Source organism: Rutilus rutilus, assembly GCF_951802725.1.
Source record: "Rutilus rutilus genome assembly, chromosome: 24".
NCBI lineage: Eukaryota > Metazoa > Chordata > Actinopteri > Cypriniformes > Leuciscidae > Rutilus > Rutilus rutilus.
Window position 1 is genome coordinate 29,901,973 of NC_140228.1, and position 16,152 is coordinate 29,918,124.

General features: G+C 40.0%; 1 protein-coding gene across 1 annotated transcript in view; it reads right to left on the minus strand.

Moving 5' to 3' along the window:
- LOC311284373 (uncharacterized protein) overlaps positions 1-13,226 on the minus strand; it is an 88,690-nt gene extending 75,464 nt beyond the window's left edge. The window contains exons 1-6 of the mRNA XM_084399369.1: positions 13,113-13,226; positions 10,901-11,458; positions 7,042-7,207; positions 3,257-3,482; positions 1,713-1,890; positions 674-747 (exon numbers count right to left, since the gene is read on the minus strand). Coding sequence (XP_084255495.1) covers positions 674-747; positions 1,713-1,890; positions 3,257-3,482; positions 7,042-7,207; positions 10,901-11,458; positions 13,113-13,194 — 1,284 coding nt within the window. The 5' untranslated portion in view covers positions 13,195-13,226. The remainder of the gene's footprint in view (positions 1-673; positions 748-1,712; positions 1,891-3,256; positions 3,483-7,041; positions 7,208-10,900; positions 11,459-13,112) is intronic.
- Positions 13,227-16,152: the final 2,926 nt, after the last annotated feature.

Below are 16,152 nucleotides of genomic sequence, written 5' to 3' on the forward strand. Positions count from 1 at the left end.
ACACACACCTGAAGGGGTTTATTCTGAGACACACACACACACACACACACCTGAAGGGGTTTATTCTGAGACACACACACACACACACACACACACACACACACACACACACCTGAAGGGGTTTATTCTGAGACACACACACACACACACACACACACACACACACCTGAAGGGGTTTATTCTGAGACACACACACACACACACACACACACACACACACACCTGAAGGGGTTTATTCTGAGACAGACACACACACACACACACACACACACACACACCTGAAGGGGTTTATTCTGAGACACACACACACACACACACACACACCTGAAGGGGTTTATTCTGAGACACACACACACACACACACACACACACACCTGAAGGGGTTTATTCTGAGACAGACACACACACACACACACACACACCTGAAGGGGTTTATTCTGAGACAGACACACACACACACACACACACACCTGAAGGGGTTTATTCTGAGACAGACACACACACACACACACACACACACACACACACACACACCTGAAGGGGTTTATTCTGAGACACACACACACACACACACACACACACACACCTGAAGGGGTTTACTCTGAGAGAACAACCTGCCTCACAACCAATCAAATGAATGCAGTTCTACAGCAAAGTTTCTCTTAGTTCTCACCACAGAGTAGATTTCGCATGCGGTCTCTCTCTCGCTCTGATGTGGGTCACAGTAAAGCCTCAGTTTCTGGAGTTCTGTCTGTGGTCAATGACAAATGACAAATGACAACAACAACATTTAGACTTCTCTACTTCAACACAACACACGACTATAGCCCGTAAGCACTTTAGAAACAGCCAGACAAGAATAGGTCCAGAGTATGTATTTTTCCCCGCATTAATTTCACACGTCTAGTACAATTATGTGTTTCACAATGATGTGGTTTTGTTTCATTAATACAGTGTGTACTTTTCTCTTGATTTACCCCCGAAAGACTGGAAGTGAAATGTGACAACATGCCCCATAGGTGGAACATTATAACATGACCATATGACAGATTAAAATGTTCTCTGATCTAAAAAAAAAAAATGTACAAGACAAACTCAATAAATTATTTTATTATCTGTATTTCTCAATAAATACAATTATTAACTTTTTAATATAAAATAATTTTTAATGCAAAACACAGCTATACAGCATAGTTCAAAACATAATAATAATTAATAATTTCTGAACATTGACCTTTTTCTCATGGTTTCTCAACAGAATTCATAAAAGTATAGAGTAGAATATCATAGTTCTAATAGAGGCTCATTGTAACGCAGTGTGACAACATGCCCCGCCTGAGCAACTGGGGTTTAAACCCGGATAGTGTTTCTGCTGTTAGATCAGCATTAAAGAACTAGATCAACTGTTAAATTACAGATTGGAGATTCAAATAATATCAGATTTGTCTACTTTTAAATAAACACAAAAAACAGAGATGGAAAAATGAACATAAGTAAGAAATGTACTTTTGCTGTGGTTTAATAAATGTTCAGTGATATCTTCCAAAGATTTCTGAATTTTGCCGCAGTTTTTTCTCTATATAGTGTTGTTATGGCAACTAGTAAATACACTCAGTTTGGTCATGCTGTGTGTGGAAGTATTTAATACAAGTGTGTGACAACTAGCCCCGTGTTAGTGTGTGCCCCGATCACCCCAGTTTACTTTCCTATACTCACAGGGAGTGTAGCATCAGAGCCAAAGCGCTTGGAAATCTGAGTCTTCCCGTTGATGAAGATGGGCTCCGAAGTTTCCAGAGGTTCATCCTGGATCTGCTGGTCGTCCAGAAAACACGTCACATGTCTGGGTTTGACCAGAACCTTCAGCTGGTGCCAGCTTCCATCGAACAGAGCCTGCAAGAGGTTTCACAACTTAAGATGATACGCTGAGAAGATCAATAAAGACTGAAGGTGTGCACAAAGATCTGCTTGTTAATTTGGCATGAATGTCAGAAAAGAGTCGGACAATTTTCCAAAACAAGCTGCTCTGCATGAATGAGGGGCTGTGGTGGAGGAAAGTGGAGGAAAACGGCTCGATTATGTAAAAACATCTTGGAAAACCACTCGGTTTTGACATTAAGAGCAGAAGAAGACGTGGAACAGGTACAAGATGATGATTGCAGGAACTCAGAGAACATGAAAACCTTTCTGAGGGTTTGTGTTATTTAAGTGTATAAGTGAGAAGCATTAGTGGGAAAAGCGTCATGGGAATTTGAACAGGAAATTGCAGCTGTACAAAAATATAGTCAGTCAATCATGTCAAAAAGCAGCTTATTTATACATCATTCTTCCGCCTAAACGAGTGTGTGGTGCAACCTCTGTTTAAGGTCACCGTGAAATTCTTATTTTTTAATGGACTATTGTAGGATTTATTGTAAATGAATTATGTCATTATTGTTACTTCATTACTTCTCTGATGATGAGGGCGGGGCAACCTGTCACTCACATGAGATCAGCCAATAGCAAACCACAACCATCCAACCAGCCAATCAGTTCTCAACAGACACAATCAAGCCCCGCCCACATGTGTTCTTGTTCCACTCGGATATACGACACAAAAGAGGAGAAAAGACCAGCACAACTTCCCTGTCGTGACGAGTTTATGTAGATCTGCTACATTAGTGTACGGATGATTCATTCACAAACTTTCTTATGCAGCTATACACAAATATGGAATTACCTTTGTGCCAATAATAATGAATGTAACTTTTCAAGAAACTGAATAAAATATCTTTGAAACTGAAAAAAGAAAAAAATCTCGGGCAAAATGTTTGACTTCGTTTATAATACACTGCATGTTTTAACTGTTTTCTCCTCTTTCTTTCGCTGATGCACTTCCATTTACACTTCTGAAGTTTTCATTTACCAAGTTTTCGTTCGCCATTCTGGCACATATCTCTCGCGGGGGGCGGGGCTAGCAGCGGTGTGTTCTCATTGGCTACTGAGTTTTTGATTGACAGCTTCTTGACCTGGAAGTGAAGACGTCAGTGTTGTGTTCATAGTGTGGACGTGAGAGTCTAAGCGTGGCATTCTCTTTCATTTTAGTGATATAAAGTTAAGAGTTTTTTGTTTTGTTTTGTTTTTTCAGTTTCAATTTATATTTTCATCAGTTTCTTGAAAAGTTACACTCATTATTATTATTGGCACAAAAGTAATTCCATTCAAAAACACCATTAACAATTTGCCTTTGTATAACGTGAGAATGGTATATCTCGCTCACCTCAATGCCTTGAGCATCAAATGTCGCTGTCTGTTCCTCATCCACCGTGTTTGTGGTGGTGAAGATGAGGGATTGGTCCGGTCCGTTCAGTGTGACCGCGGCCTGGATCTGTCCATCTTTCGACAGAATCCTCCACAGGTCAAGCTTCTCCCGGATCGAAGGCCCTTTCAGCCTCAGCGTCGACACAAACACATAGGAGGGAGGCAGGCCTTCGGGGAAGATTTCCCTTTAAAACAGTTTTACAGGCATCTATCAGTCAGATGAATATGTGTAATACAACACACACATTTAGATTTGCGCAATAAAAAACATCAACTAAAAAATAACACATTTTCAGGCCTCAGGCGCTCCAAAAAGTGATGACAATTATTAAATATTAAACACGTTTAAATCAATGTGATCAGTGTTAACATGCATTACGTAGGATGTAACAAATAACACTGATCACAATGATTTAAACGTGTTTAATATGTAATAATCAATCAATCACATTTATTTATATAGCACATTTGAAAGCAACACACGTTGGCCAAAGTGCTTTACACACAGCCCAGCACATATCATCTAAGATTATAAAACAAAGTATAAAACAATTACAAAAATGTAATTACAATCAAATGCAAGAGAGAAGAGATGAGTCTTTAAATGAGATTTAAATGCATCAGGGGTGGCACAAGTTCTAACACGGAGGGGTAAATAATTGTAATTATTACAATTGGTAATAATTGATTTCAGAATCACCAATTATTACATATTAAACATGTTTAAATCATTGTGATCACTGTTAACATGCATGACGTAATCAGATGTAACAAGTAACACATTGTTTTAATACACTGAGCTATTGTTGATTTATTTTGTATTTTCCTTGTATTTTCTACCGTGTAAAGCACTTTGAGAAGCTCATTTAAATGCACTATAGAATAATAAAGTTATTGTTATAAATGTACACATTAATATTCTAGGAACTGTGAAAAGGTTCCTCCGGTCGGAAAGCGGCTTATGACCCTATTCGGTCCCACTTTATATTAAGTGGCCCTAATACCTGTGAACTTGCATAGTAACTACATATGTACATAGTATGTAACTACAGTGTAAGTACACACTGGTACATATTATCTCCAGCTGTAATATTTGTAATATTTGTTATTAACTACACATATGTAACCACCCACAGAATGGTATGTTTAAGTACACATGTGTAACAGGACATTGGTAACATGTAAGTTCACAGGTATTGGGGCCAGTTAAGATAAAGTGGGACCTAATATTCTAAATGTGTTTTTAAAAGAAAATGAAAGCGTATGGATTATATGCATTACTGCATTAAACTCTTGCAAAAAAGATCTTGTTTGAAGCATAACTTTCCATCAGAAGTAACTAAGTAACGTAACAAGTTACTTTTAGGGAGTAAATACTGTCTAAATAAGAACGATAATGATGACACTTCATGTCTAGATGGCTTTGGAATTGACGGGGATAATGAGTCTACGGGCAACAGCTTGGCGGCGGTGTTAGTCTGTGTGTAAAGACACGCTGGTGCTCAGCGATTGTCGTACGGGAGAAGGCGTGCACCCCTGACACTGAACTTTCGGCCGTATCTCTACACCCTTTTTATTTCCACAGCTTTTATCTTAAATATCGGTTTATGTTCATCCGAGAGTAAATGCTTCCACAGCCATACACACATTAAGAACACCTTAGACAGACGGGAATTAATATCTCCAGATCTTCCCAAATTCATTCTGAGTGATTTTAACCATTGTGTGGCAGAAACATCCTTGAAAGGTTTTCAACAGTATTGGATAAATGCTATGGCTCAATTTCAGGCGCATATAGATCTATCGCTCTCCCGCTTAGTTCCTCTGATCACTGTATTACTTGCACCAGCCTATTTGCCCAGTTATAAGGAGGACAGAGAAGGTTGTAAAGGTTATTAAACAATGGACTAATGATAGCATTGATAGACTACAGGGATGCTTTGAAATAACTGAGTGGAATTTGCTCGTAGCTCCATCATATTAATGAGCAGGGAGACATCGTAACATCGTATATCTCCTTCTGTGTGGATAACATCATTCCGGTTTCCATCTTTCCCAACAATAAGCCCTGGGTAACCAAGGGTAAAAAGGGAGTGTTCTACGCCGGCTCTGAGTATGAAAAATAGGAGGTTAACAGAGAGGATAAGCGTGCTATAAAATCTGCTAAACTGAGATATAAGACCCAGATTGAGCAATGGTTTACTCAGAGGAACTTCCATACAGCCTGGCCGGGTCTCGAGAATACGGCAGTTCATATTGCTCCCGCTGCTCCTAAGCACATTCAGGAGGCAGGTCAACGTCTCTTCCCAATGACCTCAGGTCATTTTACACCAGATTTGAGTCTGATAATAGCACTCAAGTGGAAACAATAATCTCTACTCTAAACTTTGTTGACTTCGTAGATCTCCATGGCCAGTGGTGTAGTCCCTCAACTATGGAGACATTACACAGTTAACCTCTCTCGTGATAAAGGCAATGGAGAGGATGATCAAAAACTGTATTACTAAAGTAACCGACTCACAGCTGGATCCCCTTTGCCTATCGCACGGGTCAGTGATGCAAAGGTGTTTATCACAGACCTTGTTCATAAGCATCTTGAGTCTCCTAATATCACAGCCGGATTTTGGTTTGCTGATTTTTCTTCGGCATTCGATACATACCCTACAGCCGCATATTCCTGATGAGAAACTTATCAGTCGTTTTCATATGGAGGACCAGCTGATTTACTGGATAATTTACTTTCTGACCAATAGGTCTCAGAGAGTGCTGGTCAACAATATATATCTGACCTCATCTGTCTCTCCCCAGGGCTGTGTGTCTCACCTCTGCTCTTCACTCTCTATACTGACGAATGCAGATCCACCCAATCCAACTGTCTTCTAATTAAGTTTGCCGAAGACACCGTTTTACTGTCTCTGCCTTCGGGCCCTTCAGGAATGAGGGGTGTGACATCTCCGGTTTGGAACTTAACGTGAATAAGACTAAAGAGATGGTATAACCTTTTCTAATAAGCAGAGGCCGATGGCTACGGCAGTCCCTACTGTTATCCACAGAGGTTGTCAAAGAGAACAAGTATCCAGGGACAAGTTTTGACAATCTGCTGAAGTTTACTTCTAATACAGAGGAGATATTGAGGAAATGCCAGCAGCGGCAGTGCCTTTTAAAGAAGCTTGAATCCTTTGGAGTTAGTAAGAGCATTCTCACTGTGTTCTACCACTCCTACATTGAAAGTGTCATTACATTCTCCATCGTCTGCTGGTTTCATTCCATTAGCCTCCGAAATAGAAATAGTCTGGAGCGCACGGTTAAAGTCTGCTCAAAAATTATTGGACTCCCAATTAGGGCTCTTTCTATTATAAGTGAACAGCAAACGCTGAGGCTGGCTGAAGGATCTTCATGTCATGTTCCCTGTTTCTGAGTGGCTTCCTTCCTCCTTGTTTTTGTTTTTTTGGTACACAGTTATATACATATATATTTACGTATTTAGTCATTCTTATATATGGTATGGACTTGTTTTTTAGGTATCCACATGTAGTAGATTATAATTAATACGTATTCCGTGCACATTGTGTTATTTATTTAATGTATGATGTTTTTATGTATATTGTTTGTGTGACTCTACGTGTTCTCGTTAATTGCACCTTCGGGACAAATAAAGTGTTTTGAAATTGAACAAATTGAAATAAGAGTCACTTTCCCCAACACTGATTGTGATGATCGTAATGCATCAGGATTAATCCCGACCTTGTGTTTTCCGTGATGTCGGTGCTCTTGTCCAGCAGATACGCGGCCTCCGACAGCAATGAGCCCTGGATCTTCTGAGCTTTCTGATGGATCTTCATGCCCAGCATCAGCTCAAAGCCTTTCTCATCCCGGGACGCCACAGGGATTCGAGTGGGACACACAGATTCTGCGGAGGGACACAGCATTGCAAACCCATTACCACACACACATCTGAGGACTGCATTCGCTTTCAATCCAGCAAATCCATTCAATCCTGTCTCAATTTTCATTCAATCAATATGTAATATGATTGCACTAAATATGATAATCATGTACAATCCAGCTGATTCCCAGGAATGGTTGAAATCATATTTCAAAGCTAAACCCAGCGAACAAAAAATGTTCCAAGAATGTTCCGATATTGTTCCTTTATGAAAATGTTCTGAATGTTCTCTAAAAGTCCAGTTCTATATTTTTTATCTCTTAATAAAAAAAAAAATATATATATATATTGAATTTGCTCATTTTAAAGGGAGTTCACCCAAAAATAAAAATTTGAAAGAATATGGATAACCAGACACTCATTGACTTCCACAGTATTTTTTCCTACTAAGTCAGTCGCTACCGTCAACTGTTTGATAACCAACATTACTTAAAATATCTTCTTTTGTGCTCAACAGAAGAAAGAAACTCATACAGGTTTGGAACAACTCGAGGCGGAGTAAGTGATGACAAAATGTTCATTTTTGGATGAACTGTCCCTTTAAGGGAACACTCCACTCTGGGAACGCTCCTTTAAGGGAACGCTCCACTCTGGAAACGCTCCTTTAAGGGAACGCTCCACTCTGGGAACGCTCCTTTACGGGAACGCTCCACTCTGGGAACGCTCCTTTAAGGGAACGCTCCACTCTGGGAACGCTCCTTTAAGGGAACGCTCCACTCTGGGAACGCTCCTTTAAGGGAACGCTCCACTCTGCAAACATGGGAATTACTTTTGAATGTTCTCTGAATGTTCTGTAGTAACGAACATCCAACTAATATGTTTCAGTAAAAACGTTCCATGAACATCCTGTCTTTTTTCTGTGAAATGCAAAATATCTCATAGGATAATTATGAGACACTGGTGTACTACAGTACAAGAAAACGTCACATGTTAAATATAGCACTCATACTGTATGAACTATTTTTATGGCACTTTCAAATCTGATCTGATGAGAAAATGTTACTACTTTATGAGTTTTCGTATGAATTTGTATTTCGCATGAATTTGATTTATACAAAAAAATGTAAGCTGACACCACCTTAAACATAATCTTCAGTCAGCTTTATTTCTATAACACTTTATGTACTGATTGTTTCAAAGCAGCTTCACAGAAATAAACAGGAAAATAACAGAATCACTGATGCAAACTTCTGCTGTAAAGCAGACTTCATTGTTGATTCAATTCAGTTCAATAAGTGTAAAGTTCATCAATGAAACGAGTTATTAGCAGCTCTACAGAAGACAAGTGTCATTATCCAGCTCGAGTTATTTCTGTTTCAGAAAGTTTCAGAGTGTGGTGAAAGTCCCCCTGTGGTGAAAATCCAGCTTTTAATGTTGTTTGTGTGTCTATGTGGTGTTTTTAATATGCTTTAAGACAAACCATGTGTAAATTCATGAGTCGAAATAAAATGATTGACTACAGGGGGACTTTAAGTGTCTTACAGCCTGTTGAGTCTCAGTGTGCTGGTTAGTATTCATCCTTGTTATCATTTTTTCTCTGTATTCCAAAGCATTTATGAATTACAACCATTCAAGTTCAGATTTATGCTCAGAAAGAATGTTCCAGGTAACAGGTTAAACCCCAACTAAGCAAGCCAAAGGCAACGGTTGCAAATAAACCATCAGATGACAGAAAACATGGACAGAAAATGTTTGTAATTTCTCTGGGTTGGAGAAAGCAGATTCCTGCCACTATTAACAACTACTCTCTCCATCCAAACCAGGACATGTGCCAACATCTTCAGGTCCCGGTTCCTCCCTGTCATGGCATCATGCCGCTGGTTTGGCCCGTGAGTTTGTGGCTTTCCATGTCACTGGGCATGAATGGGCTGTGGTGTTTTAGTGGTTCGCTGTTCTTTTAAGAACAGGAGAGTATGGTAATGCCAAAACTAGTTTAAATGTTTATGGGATTGCTCACATGCATGTCTTGTCCACACTAATACGTTTTCATTTGAAAACACATCTTTTTCTCTCCGTTTTGGCCTTTCGTCCACACTGAGTGGCGTTTTTACTAATACCGATCTCTAAAGTGGATGCCGTTCACTTACACACAGTTGCTAAAATATGTTACTTCGCACACTTCACATCACAGTCCTGCACAGATGTCAGAACATCTACTCACATTTGCTGTGGTAAAACATGAGAGCAGTTTGAGCGTTTTAGACCAAATGTGTAATGTTGACTGAGAGTGACCTGGACCATCAGTGAATGAGGAGATATTCTGCTAAATAAAATGATCCTGTCAGAAGAATTGCACGATAACTTTACAGATGTTAACTAGACGTACGTTTACATTAATCCGGATACATTTGAGAACGGCATTTGCGGGTGTTTACCCGAGAAAAGCTTTTGGAAAGCGGCTGAAAACACTAAATTCACCTTTACTGCGCATGCATAAAACCTCACAGAAGCTCACTGAGATGATGCAGACGGACAAATAAAAAAAAAAGTTATTGTGCAATTCTTCTGACAGGATAATTTTGTTTAGCATTATATATCAGCATTCACTGATGGTCCAGGTCGCTCTCAGTCAACATTACATGTCTGGTCTAAAACGCTCAAACTGCTCTCATGTTTTACCACAGCAAATGTGAGTAGATGTTCTGTCATCTGTGCAGGACTGTGATATGAAGAGTGTGTGAAGTAACATATTTGGATTCACTTTATTTTGATGGTCCCTTTAACATATTCTGTTGACTATAAGTAACGTTGCACCTGCATGTCTCATTAGACTGGTAGGGTTAGGGTTAGAATAAGTTGACATGTAGTTGCAAAGTTACTTATAGTCAGTATAATATCTGTTGGAGGACCATCACAATAAAGTGTTGGCAGATATTAAGCAGACAGTCTACTAATACTCTAATGAGAGTTAACTGACATGTAGTTGCAAAGTTACTTATGTTCAACAGAATGTTCAAAAGGGACCATCAAAATAAAGTGTTACCACATATTTTAGCAACAGTGTGAAAGTGAACGGTATACCGGTATAAACATGAATCTATTGGTACAATATGAGTCACATGACTAAACTTACATCATCGTTTTTAAACACCTCCGTGTTGACAGTCCACACTACAACACGAATTTATCAACTTTGGAGTGTATTTTCAAAAAGCTTTCAGTTTTAAAGTTTTCATTAATAAAAACGCCATCTCAGTGTGGACGAAAGGCCAAAACGGAGAGAAAAAGATGCGTTTTAAAACGAAAACGTATCAGTGTGGACAAGGCCTGAATCTTAGGATACGTTTACACGAGAACGATATGCTTAAAACTGAGAAGTTTTTCCTCTGAGACACCATTAACAAAACAATCCCCATTCACACGGATCCGCGAAAAACAACTATAAACGCTGTATTCTGCTGCCAGGCCAGTAGATGGCGATGAAACACTATAGACTGAACACGTAATACACATGAGCATGACGTCACCGTCTTCAGAGATTTGCGTTTTTGTTGTTTACACGGAGACTGTTTTCAAAAACTTGCACTTTGAAACCCGTTTTCAAAAGTTTGCATTTTCAGGCACCCAAAACGCTGTTGTCGTGTAAATGAACGGCCAAAACGCATAAAAAGTTTAACGTTTTTAGTTGAAAACGGTGTCGTGTAAACAGCCCCTTACCCTCGCACAGCTTCTGTGCCATGGCGTCCCGGATGCGTTCGATGTTGGTGTAGTCCTCGGCGTAAAGCACGTAATCCCCCTCCGGCGTGTTGGCGATGGTCACCAGCTCTGACGTGGTGATCTCCGAACCAACACCCACCGCAAACACTGTAATCCCCTGCGCTCGCGCCTCGATGCTAGCGTCCATGACGTCGTCCTGCGACTTCCCATCAGTCACCACCACTGCAATACGGTTCTTCACGTCACTTCGCTGCGAAGACGTGAAGACGTGGTCCACGGAGAACTTGATGGCGCGGCCCGTCTGCGTGTTTCCACCTAAATAGCTGATCTCCTCGATGGCTTTAATGAGGTCTTGAGTGGTTTTGTGGAGGCCGAGAGGGATCTCCAACCGGGGCGTGTCACTGTACTGAACGACACCGACCTGAGAGTAGTGGGAACTCACGTCGAAGCCACTGGTGACATTGACCAACCAGCGCTTGGCTATTTCGAAGTCCTCGTCTCCCACGCTCCAGGAGCCGTCCATGATGTAGACCAGGTCATTAACAGCAGTGCTGCAGCCTGAAGAAAGAAGAAGAGAACTGAGATATAGATGAATAACACACAGAGATTCATGAAATATAATTCATAAATATAGAGGCAAGCAGAAAGTATCAGGGCCAAGCACAGCAAAGGCAAACAACGAAGCAAGCAGCAGACCAACTGCAAAAATGAGTAAATTAAGCAAAAACAATTGTAAACAAAAAGGTTCACATCCCATAAATACATTGAGTTGTAATGAGATTTATTACTTATACTATAATTTCATTACAATTTGTGACCACAAGGGGGTGCTGCCCTGAAACTTTTCTGAGTACCTTCAGGACATGGTGGTGAAGAACGTAGTTTTGTAACGAAGTTCATAAACAAAGTTTCGTAACGATATGCCAATGCGTTCGTGTAATATAGCAATATGCAAAACCATCGCAGTTATAGATTTTTTTTTTTTTTGTCATTTTGTAATTCAAATGATGGCCATGTTTTTCAAGACACACCAGTGTCATAATGGACTATGATGGCAACTGGGACAAACAAACTGCATGTACATTTTGAAGTCAATCAGACCAGCGGTACTGTAGTTCTGTAGCCAATTTTTCATGTTTTGTTTAATTATAGCACCACCCAGAGGCACAGTCCCACCACTTTTTTGTGTGTGTGTGTCCTCAGAGTGCCTCCATACATAAACGTGTCAAATTTGGTGAAAATATCTCATTTCGTTATAGACTTAATTTCGAAGTTATAGGCAATTATATGAGCAAATAGAAAATGACCGACACCGGACTTTATTTTTTTTGGCACTTACAATAAAAATTTTGACATTTGGCCACTAGCATGTTGGCACCGACCTATGTTTCGTATTTTCCGACGGTGGTTTCGTCTCAATCAGACTAACGGCTTCGAAGATGTTCGCGAAACTTGTTTAAACTCTAAATCAAAACCTAGCATGTTTGGTATTGTTGGACTTGGCAAGGTTTCAGGAATCTCTGGTTCGAAACTTCTCAGGCTTTCAGGGCATCGTGCCGATGAACCATACCAAGTTTCGTAACAATACGCTAATGCGTTCAGAAAATATAGCATTTTACTACAAAATTCAAAATGGCCGATACCAAAAAATGGCCGAAATGGGAAAACTGGATATTATTCGGCTCGGCATGCCACCCCGAATCTATCGAGACCACTTGTATGATTTTTGGGAAAACCGTTCAAAAGTTATAAGCAAAAATATAATTTTTTGTATCTCCAGACCAGTAGGTGGCGCTGCGTCGAAACGCTGCATGTAGCCTTAAGTCATGCTTGTGACGACGTGTACCAAGTTTTGTCTAAATACAATAAAGCGTTGCGGAGATACATCCTTATGTCTATTTTTGTAAATGCTACATAAAATTAATTTGCACATTATTCGAAAACAATTTGACGAATCAACTTGGATTCAACGGCCGAGGAGGAGTTAGAAAAGGTAGTTTTTTACTGAGCTTATTGCAGCGATGCGTTCTCTGCAAATGGTACATGCAATGCTGCCCGGCTAAAAGAAAAAGAATAATTTATTATTAATAGATATATAATAAGAAAAATGACATGCATGATGGATGAATAATTTTATAATAAACACTGCAATGCTCCACCAAAGAAAATTGTCAGTTTTGATTTAATGACTGGGATCAGAAACTGGCAATACCGGCTCGGATGTCCTCATCCTCTCCCGCTCGCGAGGAAACCAGTAAGACCAGTGCTGGGAAACACCTCCAAATCCACGACATTCCCAACTAACGCTCCGGCGCTTTGAATATAAAGTGTCAATCTTCAGAGCCCTGTTAAATAAAGAACATTAAACAGAGTCTGTTATGGATGCAGAGCAACATTGCAATCTATAATTATTCTTAATGGCTAAGAATCAGTTTGCTTACATAATTACATAAAGATGAGTGTTTCATTTGATTATACCTCTGATGTTACACACTTACTTCAGCTAATCAGATCAGTGGACACAGCTGAGAGGGTTTCTCAGAAACACACTTCTGAGATTAAACATCTACTACAGAATAATGGAAAGGTCCATTGCGTTGTATCTGCAGATGAAAACAAAAGTGATGATCCGAAAATAAATGATCAAAATAACCATGAACTGTGAGCTAGACAATAAACAATGACCTGGAAGAACCCAGAAACATGGCAAACGTGAGGCTTGAACAGTAGAGTGTGTGTGTGAGCACATGACGAAAACAGACCTGCTAAACAAGATAAAGGACACTGAACGTGAACCAATGAGAGAACAGAACAAGTTATAAGACAATGAACCAGTGAAAACACGAGAAACAACTGGCAATAAATCTCATGAAATCATGAACTATATGGGTGCTTTTGAAACACACTTCCAGAAGCTTAGAACACATTTTTCCACACCAGTGATTCTGAGAGGTTCGCCGTTTTTTTTTTTTTTCATGTTTTATGAATTTGTCTAATTTTCAATGACACATTTGTATTTTAAATAGAAAGAGTTTCAGTTAATAGTCTTTTATTGGCCTGATTAACCAAGCGCTCCATAAAACAAGATCTACAAATTAATCAAATAACACATATTATACAGACACTTCATTTTCAAAGGTATTATGATTTTGTTAATTGCATTTAATTGATTACACTGTCATTTATGTTCTGCTCAACCATTTGGTAGATCACTTTTTGAGTCGCTATATCTTATTGAAAAATGTGTGGAACTGAACTCAAGCTGATTAGGTCATCTCTACAACGTGGTTGAGGTATGCTATGCTTCAAACATCCACTAGAGGTCACTCTATTTTTTGACAGTGGAACGTTTCACTCATCCTGCTGCTAGCAAGTTTAAAATTGAAAAATCACCTCTGACATGTGGACTATTTTTGGCTGTACTTTCAAAGGTGAGTTAGTTTTGTCAACATTTTATATCATCTAACACGTTACTTAACAGAATTATGTAAATTGATGCAAAACAGAAGCATCTTATAATGGTCAAACATGCTTGACCATACGGTTGAGTTGGCTCTCCATGGTAAACCTTGGCATGGAATGACAGCTCAACCGCACGGTAACAGTTTGGTGAAGTTATGCTAATTTTATTAAAATGCACTATTTTCCTTGGAATAAAAACACTGCTGTTCATGCATTGTTATCAATATGTTACAGTTATACTGTTATTAGACTTAAATGGTTTAATATGTATGATTTTTGTAACATGCTGACATTTATATGTAATGGTGCATCATTTCCTTATTCCCGCCTTGTATTTCTGTGTTTTAGAAGCAAAAGATGGATGCTAAATCATTTTATGGTTCAAGGCCATGGAATTTTCTGGCCCTTGTGCTTGAAGATCCTCAAGACTCTGAGGCTGATCTGAGTGATGATGATGATGATGACATAATAGGGGATCCTGATTTTCTGCCCAGACAAGCAGAAATGATTAGGGATCTTTCCACTGAATCGGATGAGGAGGAGATGCCCTCAACAAGCACATCTGCTAAGAGGAAGATAAAAGGGAAAAACACCCTAAAAACAGCCATGGAAGAGCTGGATGTGGCTCCTATGTCACCCTCAGTCACAAAGAAGAAGAAAATGGCTGAAAAGAAAGATAAAGAAGCCAGGAGAATCTGGAAGCATGTAGATATTGAGGAATTCCAGGTTCCTGATTCAAGTTTTGCACCCCCTGATGCTGTCAAGACACCCTTCCAGTACTTCAAAAGGCTCTTCACTGATGAGATGATTCAACATATTGCTCATCAAACCAATCTCTACTCTGCCCAGGAGTTGGGGGATCCGATCAAGACTAACCCTGGTGAGATTGAAGATTTCCTTGCTATGCTACTTTTGATGGGTGTTTTCGACTTCCCGGCCATGGAGGACTACTGGCACCCTGCATCACGCTTCAACGTGACTGCTGATATCATGCCGCAGAGGAGATTCAAGCAGTTCCGTCGCTACATTCACTTCAATGATAATCAGCAGTGTGATGGGAGCCCTGACCGATTTGACAAAATCCAACCCCTTTTTGAGATGCTTTATAAGCAATGTCTCATCCCATCCACCTACAAGCACAGTGTGGATGAAGTCATGGTGTCTTACAAAGGCACAAGGGCTGGCAATCTCCGCCAATACATTGCCAATAAACCTGACAAGTGGGGCTTTAAAGTGTTCTGTCGTGCCAGTTGCTCTATCAAGGGCCGTCCACATTCTTCAATGTTGATCTAAGTGAGGAAGAGCAGGAGCTACTTCTAGGGAGCAAAGTGGTGACAACATTATGCAAAACCATAACACAGCCACGGCTTTCAGTTGTCTTCTTTGACAATTACTTCACTAGTTTCGACCTGATCCTGAGCCTGCACGCAAGTGCATTGGCACAGCCCGATCAAACCGCATCGGTGGAGCTCACCTGATAGAAGACAAAGAGCTGATGGAGAGAGGACGTGGAGCTCTTGACTATAAGTCTGCTGAAGGAGTAATCGCAGTCAAATGGTATGACAATAAATGTGTTACCCTACTGAGCAATGCCTGTGGGATCATGCCCCTTACAAGTGTCCAACGGTGGAGCAAAGACAAGAAAGCGAAGATTGCTGTCCCATGCCCTTCACTCATTGCTGCCTACAATCAGCATATGGGTGGCACTGATCTTTCTGACATGCTGGTTCACCTGTACAAGACCCCTGCCAAGTCACGACGCTGGTACTTCCCCCTGTTTGGATGCGTCC